This window comes from Leuciscus leuciscus (genome assembly GCF_965113295.1).
Source record: "Leuciscus leuciscus genome assembly, chromosome: 21".
Classification (NCBI taxonomy): domain Eukaryota; kingdom Metazoa; phylum Chordata; class Actinopteri; order Cypriniformes; family Leuciscidae; genus Leuciscus; species Leuciscus leuciscus.
Genome location: NC_138745.1, coordinates 2,956,662 through 2,969,161, shown reverse-complemented (window position 1 = coordinate 2,969,161; position 12,500 = coordinate 2,956,662). Strand labels below are relative to the sequence as shown.

The window sequence follows — 12,500 nt, the reverse complement described above, 5'->3', positions numbered from 1 at the left end:
TTGAGCGGCAGTGTAGCGCTATAGTCTTAATCATCAAAGTTAGCTTGGTTTATGGCATATAATCTCAATTTGGCCAAATATCGGCCAATAAATCACTAATATCAGCCCTATTCTGCATCAGGAACTGATGGGCACATGCATCTTAATCTGTGATATGCTTCCACCTAGTGGAGGAAAATAAATCAAGAACACAACCGTCTTCATGATGTCAATCTGACACATGCGCCCTGCAAAGACAACACAAGTAGTATGTAGTATATGAAATGAACTGCCTATAGAATCATATTGATCATATCAGTTTTCTAAAAGGGTTTTTCCGATGAACGAAACCCCTGTAATGCAAAATGATTTTCTTACTCAGTATTTTTGTCTTGTTTGCTGGAACAAATATCTAAATATTCTTAAATCAAAGATTGAGAAGCAAAATATTAATCAAAATGAAGTGAGTTTATGCTTAAAACATGAACAGATATGTCAATGGGGTCAGAAAAATGAACTTGATTCAAAGTGAAAACTCCATTTTGATCCTTTTTAAAGAAATCTTACGTCATTTTCCTTCTCAAGTAAATATTTAGATATTTGCACTGCAAGACAAGACACAAACACTGAGTAAGGCATCATGTTTCTGTGGATCCTCTACTCCTCACAGCAGCTTTTGCTCGGATAATCCAATAAATAACATCATCATCATCAGTCAAACGCACTGGGAAGAGAACGCAGCCGTCTCGTGACGTTGCTCACCTTGTGATTTACAGATTAAATGTTACGTTTAAGAGCGATGAACAACATTCACATGCCATATTTGTACAGTAGCTCGTCTGACGACAGCAGTATGTCTGCTTTGGTAACACATAAAGACATTCAGGACAACTGAGGCCTCGTCCACACTAACACGCCATCGTCTGAACACGCATCTTTCTCTCTCCGTTCACACTGAGAGAGCGTTTTTATTCACGAAAACTACGCTTTTTGAAAACGTTCTCCAAAGTGGATACATTTGAAAACGTTCTCCAAAGTGGATACATTTGAAAACGTTCTCCAAAGTGGATACATTTGAAAACGTTCTCCAAAGTGGATACATTTGAAAACGGCGGTTTGTCGTTGTAGTGTGGACTGTGAAACCGGTGGTATTCGTAAGTTTAGTCATGTGACGCATCTTGTACCAATAGATGTTCAAGTGTATAGCGGTGTTGTGCCTGTTATGTGCGGTTCACTTTCACACTGTTGCTGAAATATGTAACTTCACACACTCTTCATATCACAGTCCTGCAAAGATGACAGAACTCACTCGCATTCGCGGTACTGTGTGAAACATGAGAGCAGTTTTAGCGTTTTAGCCTGAACATATGATGATGAGTGAGTTTGCTGGACGCATCAGTAAAAGATGAGATATTTTGCTAAATAAAATGATCCTGTCAGAAGAATTGCGCCATAACTATTTATTTTTCTGTCTGTATTGTCGCAGTGAGCTTTCGTGAGGGTTTACGCATGCGCAGTAAAGGTGAATTTAGCATTAGCTAGTGTGGACGGAGAGCGTTTTTAAAGGAAAACGCCGTTTTCAAATGTATCCGGATTAATGTAGACCTCGCCGCTGGAGACTCGTCCACACAGTCCAGAGTTCAGTCCGTTAGCACTCAATCAAGGGTCGTTTCAATGCTCTTCTGTGTCGTTCACTGGACTAAACTGCTGTCGCTCGTCCAGTCTGTCCCGCCGACATCAAGGCTTGTGCTTGAAATGAGCCTCGACTGGAGAGAGAAATGAAGGAGTGTGAGTGAAATCCAATCAATCAATCAATCAATCAATCAATCAATCAATCAATCAGTCAGTCAGTCAGTCAGTCAGTCAATCAGTCAATCAATCAACCAACCAATCAATAAATAAACCAATCAATCAATATCAATCAATAAACCAATCAATCAATCAATAAACCAATCAATCAATATCAATCAATAAACCAATCAATCAATCAATAAACCAATCAATCAATATCAATCAATAAACCAATCAATCAATATCAATCAACAGTGGTGTAAAGGTTTGGAATAAATGTAATACAGTGTACAGTGTAATTATAAATTTAAGTACTGAGTAATATTAATTAACCACTTGTACTTACTATAGTGTTAGGGTAGGATTAGGGTTTGGTTGAGGGTTAGTTGCATGTAATTATGCATCATTTACTGTTATTACTATGGTAAGTACATGTCACATATGTAACAAGGACACTGTAAAATAAAGTGTTACCTAATTAGTTACTGTACTTAAGTATCTTTTTGGCGACTGTAGTTTTACTGAGTATCAAATATATTAGCAACTTTTACTCTCTACTTGACTACATTTTTGAATAAGTAAATGTACTCTTTACTCCAATACATTTGTGAAGAGCAATGGAATTACTCGTTAAATTTTGCATGACACCTCACTTTATCTGCTGCAGTGTGTTTCTGCAATAAAGAAGCGTTACAGTGTCCTAACCAGACACGTTGCGATAAGATTCCAACGACAAATAATGTGTCTGACCACACTAGACGCCACGCGACTGCGAGATGCGTCAAAATCAATCAAAACCCACAGCCAATCAGAACAGCGTGTGGGCAGAGTCAGCCAATCAGAACAGTGTGTGGGCGGAGTCAGCCAATCACATTTACATTTACATTTAGTCATTTAGCAGACGCTTTTGTCCAAAGCAAATTGGGACTAAATTAAGCGAGTCATCGTGAAGAGGCAAAAACAACGCAAGAAGTGCTCAAAATACGAAGTTCAGGCATTATTCAGAGTAGCATAAGCCCGATAAGCGAGAATTTACAGGAATATATACATATATATACAATTTTTTACATTTAAAAAAAAAAAATTTTTTTTTATGAGGTTAAGTGCTCAATCAGAACAGCATGTGGGCAGAGTCAGTCAATCAGAACAGTGTGTGGGCGGAGTCAGCCAATCAGAACAGTGTGTGGGCGGAGTCAGCCAATCAGAACAGTGTGTGGGCAGAGTCAGTCAATCAGAACAGTGTGTGGGCAGAGTCAGCCAATCAGAACAGTGTGTGGGCGGAGTCAGCCAATCAGAACAGTGTGTGGGCGGAGTCAGTCAATCAGAACAGTGTGTGGGCAGAGTCAGCCAATCAGAACAGTGTGTGGGCGGAGTCTCGCGGCACCAGAGAGTAATCTTGACGGCACTCGCAAGAAAATGGATAAGTCGCTACATAATCAAATTCACAAATATTACACCATTTAAACATTATTAAAAATACATAGGCTGAGTTATTATAAACAATCTTTGTCAAAGAATACACTTGTTTGTTTACAGTTTGAACGTTCTTGTTTCCATTTGTTTAATTTGAAGATCTGAGGTGAATTATCCACTGTTGCTTTTACAGCCTCAAAGCTGGAGCACTAAATGATATTCAGAGTCACATTACACGCTTTTAACATTAAATAAAGCACATAAACAGCACCTGAGATTATCATCGCCTCACTTTGTGTTTGTTGTTCCAGCGCGACGTCACTGAAAAATAGAAACCGTTTCTAAAATAGAATCGTCGCGTGTCGCCGTCGCGGCTGGATAGGACACACACTCTCATTAACATGGAGAAGAGGCTTTTATCGCGCGGCGGCGCGTGTAGTTAGGACACAGTGTTATCGCCGTCATTGAAGGAACTATATCTTGTGTGTTTTGCCTTTACTCACCCAGACTGCTCCACACGGCTGCTTTACGTGAACGCGAGAGCATTATCTGGGAGTTTCTGAATCACAGGTGTTTGATTGACAGATGAGGACATGATGAGGCCCAAACCAGCTCGCAGTGCAAGACTTTACTGGACATTATTTTATTCATCCGCTATACTGATGAGACCTTTTAGAAGGATATTAGTTTACTTATGACCTTTTTGTGCACTTGAGCTTAACTGAGACTTGAGAGTTCATAGACGTTTAATTGACCTTTATGTATTGAAATATTTAGGTGTCCAGTTTTATTTAGATTTAAGAAAATAAACACGATTTCTCATCTTACAAATCAGCTGTTTCTTATTTTCATGGCATGTCTCTAAGGTGTCAAGTGCATATTTGAGCCTACATTTAGTATGAGTAAAACACTTCAGTACTGTTGAAATCAGATACTCTAAGACCTTTACTCAAGTAGGATTGGAATTGGTGACTTGTAACTTGTAATTTTCTCAAGTATGGTTCTCAGGTACTCTTTACACCTCTGTCAATCAATCAGTCATCTCTCAGTGAGGGTTTGTCTGTACCTGCGTACTCCTGAGGCATCATGGGCCGGTTGACCACTCTCTGAAACGCAGCGATCCAGTCCTTCTGCTCCGCCTCGGTTTCACAGGCGAACAGGAACTTTCTGTCCGGGGTTTCGATGGTGATCCCGAACTTCCAGTGTTGTCCTTGAGTCGAGGGTGGAAGACCGGACAACACCGTATAACTGTTCTCCTTACTGCCGATGAACACCTCGCCACGCGCGTACGCATCCTGGAACAGTCCATGTATTCGTTTTATAATATAATGTAATGTAATGTAATGTAATATAATATACAGTAATATACATAATATAATTAAGCATATTGTAAGGAAAAAAATATTTACAAATATGCATTTTTAAATTTCAAAATGACTTGCTACAAAATTATATTTTATTTTATTATATAGGTATATGTTAAATGTAGAAAAACATAATACTACTAATATATTATATTAGAATTAATAAAGCAAATTCTAAAAACTATTTCTTATTTTAAGATATACATTTATTTTATTTTAAAATAAATGTGTTTTTTATTACAGTAAAATATGTTTTATTACATAAATATATAAAATGTAGTACTACAAATATAATTAATATTATATAATTAATATCTAATGATATGTTTATTATTATGTTATGTAATATGTATATGTATGTATTATGTAATAAATATATAATTAATTATATTATAATACAAATAAATATATATTTTATTTTAAAATATGCCATTTTAAAAAACATTTTTGTTTTTTATTATATCATATTTTATTATAGGCCTATAAGTATATGTTAAATGTAGTACTATACACTACCACTAATATAAATATAATATAATATAACATAATATAATTTTTTTAATAAATGGTATTGTATGTATTTTTTATTATATCATATTATATTATATAAGTATGTTAAATGTAGTATTAACAGTTCTACTAATATAATATAAAATAATATAATATAATGTAATATAATATAATGTAACATAACATAATTAATAAAGCATATTATAACTAAAAATTATTTACAAATGCACATTTTTTAAATAAAAAAGTTTTTTATTACAGTAAATTAAAATTAACGTAGTTAAACGTACTGCATTTAACATAATAATATAATATAATACAATAAAAAATGTATTATAAAAATTTATTATATTAATATAATATTATTAATATAACAATATAATACAATGTAATTTTCTAAATTTTTTTTACTTTATATTATACATTAGCATATGTTATGAGTACGGTATACGTGTGTCAAGGTTAAGAGTTACACCAGAAAAACGTCTAAATATCAACTTCTACTCACCAAAGGATCTTTAAAGTACATTAGTCTCCTGTCGTCCATGGTGAACCATCTCTTCTTGAAGCCCTCTGTGTGCTGAAACACACCGTATGAGTCAATGTTAACGACAGCATTACTGAGGGAGATCGTACAGTCAGGGCTTTATTTTGTGACCCTACATTACCTGGCTTATCACTAAATAAATAAATAAGAGCATATGCAGTATTGATTTCACTTAAAAATGATGTATTGTGCAAGAAGTAAGTGTGATATGAAAATAGCACAGCTATGCAGCGCATTAGTACTGTGCCGCTCACCCTCGGGCCGGTTTTCTCCATGTATCCTTCCTTCATGAAGTTCCTGGTCAGTCTGGGTACCAACTACATCACACACACACACACACACACACACACACACACACACGAAGATGCTTTCTAAACATGCACTGATATTCGAAAAGGTACAGATTGTTATTAATATAAAAAAATATTAATACTTCATCATTTCGATTATATTATGATTATATTAGTATCTGCAAAATACAGATTTAATCTAAATCAGCATTATTGTCTTTTTTTCCCAGTTAAAATGTCTATCTTTATGATTAGTCAAGAAGCTAAATTGTGCACTATAAGACTTGCTGTCAATTAAATAGTTATGATTAAATAATCTGCGTTAACTTTATTGCATTCTGGTAAATTTATGCTTGAAAATATTCAAAATTATAAAGCTTTCAGAGATGTTATATGAGAAAATAACTCTAAATATCTTGCAATTTAGCTTCATTATTGTATAACATAATTTAATAACACTATTGTTTCCCCCCCAGGACATCTATATACAGTATATCTATATCTATATAATCTATCTATATATATATATATATATATATATATAATTGAGTATCAAAATTGTGTAATATAACTTTTTCCCTTGTTTTTCTGCATTAACCCTATTGCATTTTGTTTAATTTTATGCTTAAAAATAAACCATAAAGCTTCTCTGAAAATAACTCTTAATAATCTTGTGATTTAGCTTCTCAGATATTTACAAGATTAAAATACTGAACAAGAAGCTGTTAGTTAGCAGTGTGTAAATGAGAAACTGCTGTGATATAGTGCAGGCGTACAGTGAGTTTCACACTCATAACTCATTTTTATGAGGCAGTTGCTGGAATTAATTTGATTCACATACGTCCTCATCATTAGCTCCAGGAAACGCCACCTTCTGGTAATGAAACCGTGCAGCCCGGATCGCAGTGAACCAGTCCACCATTTCCTGCACACACACACACACACACACACACACACAGACACAGACACAGACACAGACACAGACACAGACACACACACACACACACACACACACACACACACACACACACACACACACACACACACACACACAGAGAATGCTTTATGTTCAGTAACTGCAGTACGAGGAGCAGACACACATCATGACGTCCACAGCTCGACTACAGCTGATATATCTCAGGAAACATCTCTTTATCTCCTCTAGAGTGTGAAAGTCCAGAACATCCAGTTTTAACCCTCTATCATATTTGATACGCACATTTCTGATCAAAACGTCCCTGATAAACCTGTCACACACACTCTCCTCCAGCCCTTCTGTCTCGGACTGAGAGTTTAACAAGTAAACAGAATAACTTCGGTGTAGATGGTGGTCTAGTGGGTTAAACCACTGAACTGGTTAACTGGTAAATCGAAGGTTGCTGGTTCGATCCCAGCAGTCACCACCAGTGTGTCCTTGAGCAAGACACTTTACTCCACGTTGCTCCAGGGGGATTGTCCCTGTAATAAGTTGCTTTGGATAAAAGCGTCTGCCAAATGCATAAATGTAAATGTAAACTTTGATAATGTCAATATTTTCCCTGAACTGAAGCAGGTTTACTTGATTATCATACATCATTTATAATAAAAATTATGAGTATTAAATATGATGATCAGGCTTTTGTTCATCTCTCAATCATCATTGTGTTGTTTTGCATTATATGTTTTAAAACTAGAGCTTTGATCACAAACTAAGCATTTAAATAGAGAGCCTAAGTCCCTCCCCTTCCGGTGGACCACCATGGGACCTTATTTCGGAAAAATATTGTATGGTAGTCAATGGCGAGAGACAACAAATATTTTGATCTCATTTTAATTGTGCCCTGAATTACACATATGATGTTTGTCAATTTAAAAGATAGATTTTAAAGTCAAGAAAGTCTCAGTTTGATGCAAAACTATTGAGGTGTAAGACTGTGAAAATTCGTCATTACAAAGACTACAAGACTACAAACCGCTGCTAAGTATAAACACACCGTTGCCATGAAAAACAAAGCGTTGCTATGGACGCAGGATTCTAACCGTAGAGACGGAACAGACTATTTTCTTTAGCGGAAGCAATACAATCGTTTTTAAATCAATAAACTCCTTTTTATATCAATATTTTGTGTCATATTATTGATTTATTTGGTGGGTAACCATGTAATAAGCGGGATAATGTAGAGCTAGGCGGTTGTCATAGCGATTACAAGCCCTTCAGGCTCTGCTTCACGTCGTGTCCCGATCGGCCTGTCGGGGTTGTGTTACGTATTGATATTTATATGTATTTTATGTCAGTATCTGCTGTACTGTTATAAAGATCTCATTGATTTACATTACAAGCATCAGAATGTCATCTTTCTTTCTCTCCATATAAATATCAGCATCTGCAGCAAATTTCATATTTTTGCAGAGTTTTCCTCCATATTCTCACTATATGAGTCTGATACAAAAAACACACATGCAAATTTCTCTTTTAGATTTAAAAGGGTCAGTAAACTGTTATTAAGAAGACTATTATTCCATCTGTCAGTCTTTACAGGGTTAAAACAGGCTTAGTTTCGGCTTCTAATGAGTGATAATTATTCATCAGAGATGTGTGTGAGATGGAGGAAGAGGAAGAGCTTTTTTAGCACTCAAACCACTGGCAGAAGCGCATTACTGACCAACAGCAGAACATCATCGTCTCCAGCTTTACACACACACACACACGACCCACACACACACACACACACACACACACACACACACACACACACACACACACATGACCCACACACACACATGACCCACACACACACACGACCCACACACACACACGACCCACACACACACACACACATGACCCACACACACACACACACACACACATGACCCACACACACATGCTGTTTCTGCCAGCGTTATCTTCAACGTCCAGATTACGAGATAAATCTGAGCGTTTACATGGCCAGCAGCTCATCTGATCTTCACTGGGAAAATATTCAAACGGGTCTTAATATTACAAAATGATGTCTGGCTTTGGAAAACTTTATCAAATATTATGAAAAAATATTTTGTAAGCATGTTGCGTAGTTGTGCATGGAATCAGTTTCTTATTTGTGATAATAATTGCAATGCAAATTGTGCAACATCCTTTCAGGCCGGACATTATGGTCACACTTTAGGATCCAATTCTCACTATTAACTACGACTTTTGCCTCAATAAACTCATTATGACTGCTTATTAATAGTTATAAGGCAGTTGTTAAGTTTAGGTATTGTAGGATTAAGGGATGTAGAATATGCTCATGCAGATTAATATACGTACTATTTTACAGCCAATATCCTAGTAATATGCATGATAATAAGCAGTTAATAGTGAGAATTGGACCCTAAACTAAAGCGATACCGAAATTTTATATGCAATAAAAATAATTTTAGGCCTAAATATTTTTGCGAGTGATGATGTTCCAGTAGTGGAGTCTTGTGTTGCTATTAATCTTATTAATCTTCTTCCCCAGCTCCAAAAAATAGCATTTACTGAATCTAAGATGGTGCGTTTACTGCAGTAGTGGCCAGAAGTGATGTCTGGCCTTCATTCAAAAATTATGAAAAAATATTTTGTAAGCTTATCGCGTAGTTGTGCATGGAATCAGTTTTTTATGTGTGATAATTGCAATGAAACATGACAAATTGTGCAACATCCTTTCAGGCCGGACATTATGGTCACACTTTAGGATCCAATTCTCACTATTAACTACGACTTTTGCCTCAATAAACTCATAATTACTGCTTATTAATAGTTATAAGGCAGTTGTTAAGTTTAGGTATTGTAGGATTAAGGGATGTAGAATATGCTCATGCAGATTAATATGTGCTGTATGAGTTATTAACAGGTGTGTGCTACCTTACTGTCTTCATGGTACACGAAGATGTTCCTGGTGCTGTTGTCCCGGAGATACGTGATCTGCAGACCGCAGGGGTTCCCGATCTTAGCCGGCTGGAACGCAGCATTCAGAGTCTCGATCCGCATTATAGCCTTCGGTTCTCGAGCCTGCAGACAGAAGACATGTGTGAGTGTGTGTGTGTACGTGTGTGTGTGTGTGTGTGCGTGTGTGTGTGTGTGTGTGTGTCTGTGTGTGTGTGTGTGTGTGTGTGTGTGTGTGTGTGTGTGTGTGTGTGTGTGACAGAAGGACAGAACTAACGTCATGTTTGTTGAAGTACTTGAGCGCTCCCTCTCTCTCAGACAGAATGAACTTGCGACTCAGGAACTGCCCGTTGTCTCGGCCTCGTTTCCACAGGTAACCCTCTCTGTACCCTGAAACACACAGAAGCAGCAGAAGCGACAGAGAGCATGAGGCAGGAGTTTCTTTCCACCGGCAGTGTTTTGTAGAGTCTATGAATATCTACATCCTTAAAACATTTTTGTAAAACAGGAAGTTGTAGCTTACTGTACATGACCGAAGCTCAAACAGAAAAAGGACAAAGAAACACATGTTTTTAGTATTTTTGCGGTCACACTTTAGTTTAAGGTCCAATTCTCACTATGACTTTTGCCTCAATAAACTCATAATTACTGCATATTAATAGTTAGTAATGTAGTTTGTGGGGTAGGATTAGGAATGTGCTTATGATCATGCACAATATGTGCTTTATAAGTACTAATAAACAGCCAATATCAAAATGCATGATAATAAGCAACTCATTCATCGTGAGAACTGGACCCTAAACTAAAGTGTTGCCTATTTTGCTACACTGTATATAGCTGTGTATATATATATATCTTTTTTATTAGTAACATTTGGAATAAGTACTACTATCAGTCTCTAATAAATGTGCACTAGTATCTACAGAATAATTGCTAGTATCTAATAATTACAAACTAGTATCTAATGAATAAATACTATTATGTAATAAATAAATACAAGTATCTATTTAATAGGTGTCACGGTTAGCTTAGATATGTAGATGAAGACAAGCAGATTAAGATCAATATACATCTATTTTAACAGGAGGAACTAACAACAAACTAATGCTAATACTAAAACTAATAGCAAACACAGATGATGGTAATTAACAGGACACAGGTGATACCGATCAACTAATGATGGTAACCAAGGAGACAGACTAGTGGCGGGAAACTGAACAAAGGAACATGTGACAAATGACAACTAACTGGAAAGTCCATGAACACAGACACAGTGGTGACAATAATTGCTAGTATCTAATAATTAATATACTAGTATCTAATGAATAAATTCTATTATGTAATAAATAAATACTAGTCTCTATTTAATAGATAGACGATTAGTGCCTAATAAATTACTACTAGTATTTAAAAATATGTACTAGTCACAATTGGAATACACACTAGTCAGAACTGAATAGTTGATATCTGAGTGACAGATCCCCATTAAATGGCAAACATTTGAAATGTGTTTCTAGAAACAATAGAATAGTTACTAATCGTCACTATTATAATCTATTTAATAGGTATAAGTTCCTAAAGAATGAGCACTAGTAACTAATGGAAGAGATACTAGTTCCTAAAAAGTATATACTAGTACCATGAAAATAGGTTAAATATTAAAACAGTTTGTCATTGGCCGCTTTCCTTTTTTCTAAAATGTTTCAGTTGGACATTCGTTTAACACTTTTTTAAATGTTACTATTTGTTTCGTTACAATTAGAGAACATTCAAAAGTAACATTCTCATAATGTTTGAAGAATGATGAAATGGAATGTTCAGATAATCAAGAAAGAACGTTTTCCACCTTAGAAACATTGCTAAGCTACGTAATATGCTATCAGTTTCTGATGCAGAAAAGTTAGTTCATGCATTCATGACCTCGAGACTGGATTACTGTAATGCTTTATTAGCTGGTTGTCCTGCATCCTCAATAAACAAGCTACAGTTAGTCCAAAATGCCGCCACTAGAGTTCTTACGAGATCAAGAAAATATGATCATATAACACCGATTTTATCATCACTGCATTGGTTACCTATAAAGCTCCGTATTAATTACAAGGTATTGCTACTGACTTATAAAGCCCTAAACGGCTTAGCTCCAGTCTATTTAACGGATCTTCTATCGCCCTATAATCCATCGCGCTCTTTAAGATCACTAAATTCAAGGCTTTTGGTCATACCTAGGATATCCAGAACCACCAAAGGAGGGAGAACATTTTCACATTTGGCTCCAAAACTCTGGAATAGTCTTCCTGATACTGTTCGTTGCTCAGACTCGCTCTCCCAGTTTAAAACTAGATTAAAGTCGCATCTCTTCAGCCAGGCATTCATATAATCCTACAGTTCAAACTACAATCCGGCCTCTATCCAATGCCAGAGGAGAACTGGCCCCCGACTGAGCCTGGGTTCTCCCAAGGTTTTTTTTCTCCATTAGGTCACCTGATGGAGTTTTAGGACACCATTAGGTCACTTGATGGAGTTTTTCGGTTCCTTGCCACTGTTGCCTTTGGCTTGCTCAGTTGGGGATATTTTGGGGGATATTTAATTTAATTTTATCAATCAATAAATTCCACTAGAAACAAACCTTGTTGTATTATTTTAATTTACTGTAATACTGTGAAGCTGCTTTGATACAATCTGTATTGTGAAAAGCGCTATACAAATATACTTGACTTGAC

The 12,500-nt window shown here is 36.0% G+C and overlaps 1 protein-coding gene across 1 annotated transcript in view; it reads right to left on the bottom strand.

Annotated features, from left to right (window-relative positions):
• The window catches only part of LOC309485338 (arf-GAP with dual PH domain-containing protein 1), a 46,514-nt gene that overhangs the window by 1,507 nt on the left and 32,507 nt on the right, over positions 1 to 12,500 (bottom strand). Inside the window, exons 5-11 of the mRNA XM_082152166.1 lie at positions 10,058 to 10,170; positions 9,760 to 9,906; positions 6,736 to 6,819; positions 5,859 to 5,921; positions 5,566 to 5,637; positions 4,250 to 4,478; positions 1 to 1,745 (exon numbers count right to left, since the gene is read on the bottom strand). The exon at positions 1 to 1,745 is cut by the window's left edge and continues 1,507 nt beyond it. Coding sequence (XP_082008292.1) covers positions 1,717 to 1,745; positions 4,250 to 4,478; positions 5,566 to 5,637; positions 5,859 to 5,921; positions 6,736 to 6,819; positions 9,760 to 9,906; positions 10,058 to 10,170 — 737 coding nt within the window. The 3' untranslated portion in view covers positions 1 to 1,716. The remainder of the gene's footprint in view (positions 1,746 to 4,249; positions 4,479 to 5,565; positions 5,638 to 5,858; positions 5,922 to 6,735; positions 6,820 to 9,759; positions 9,907 to 10,057; positions 10,171 to 12,500) is intronic.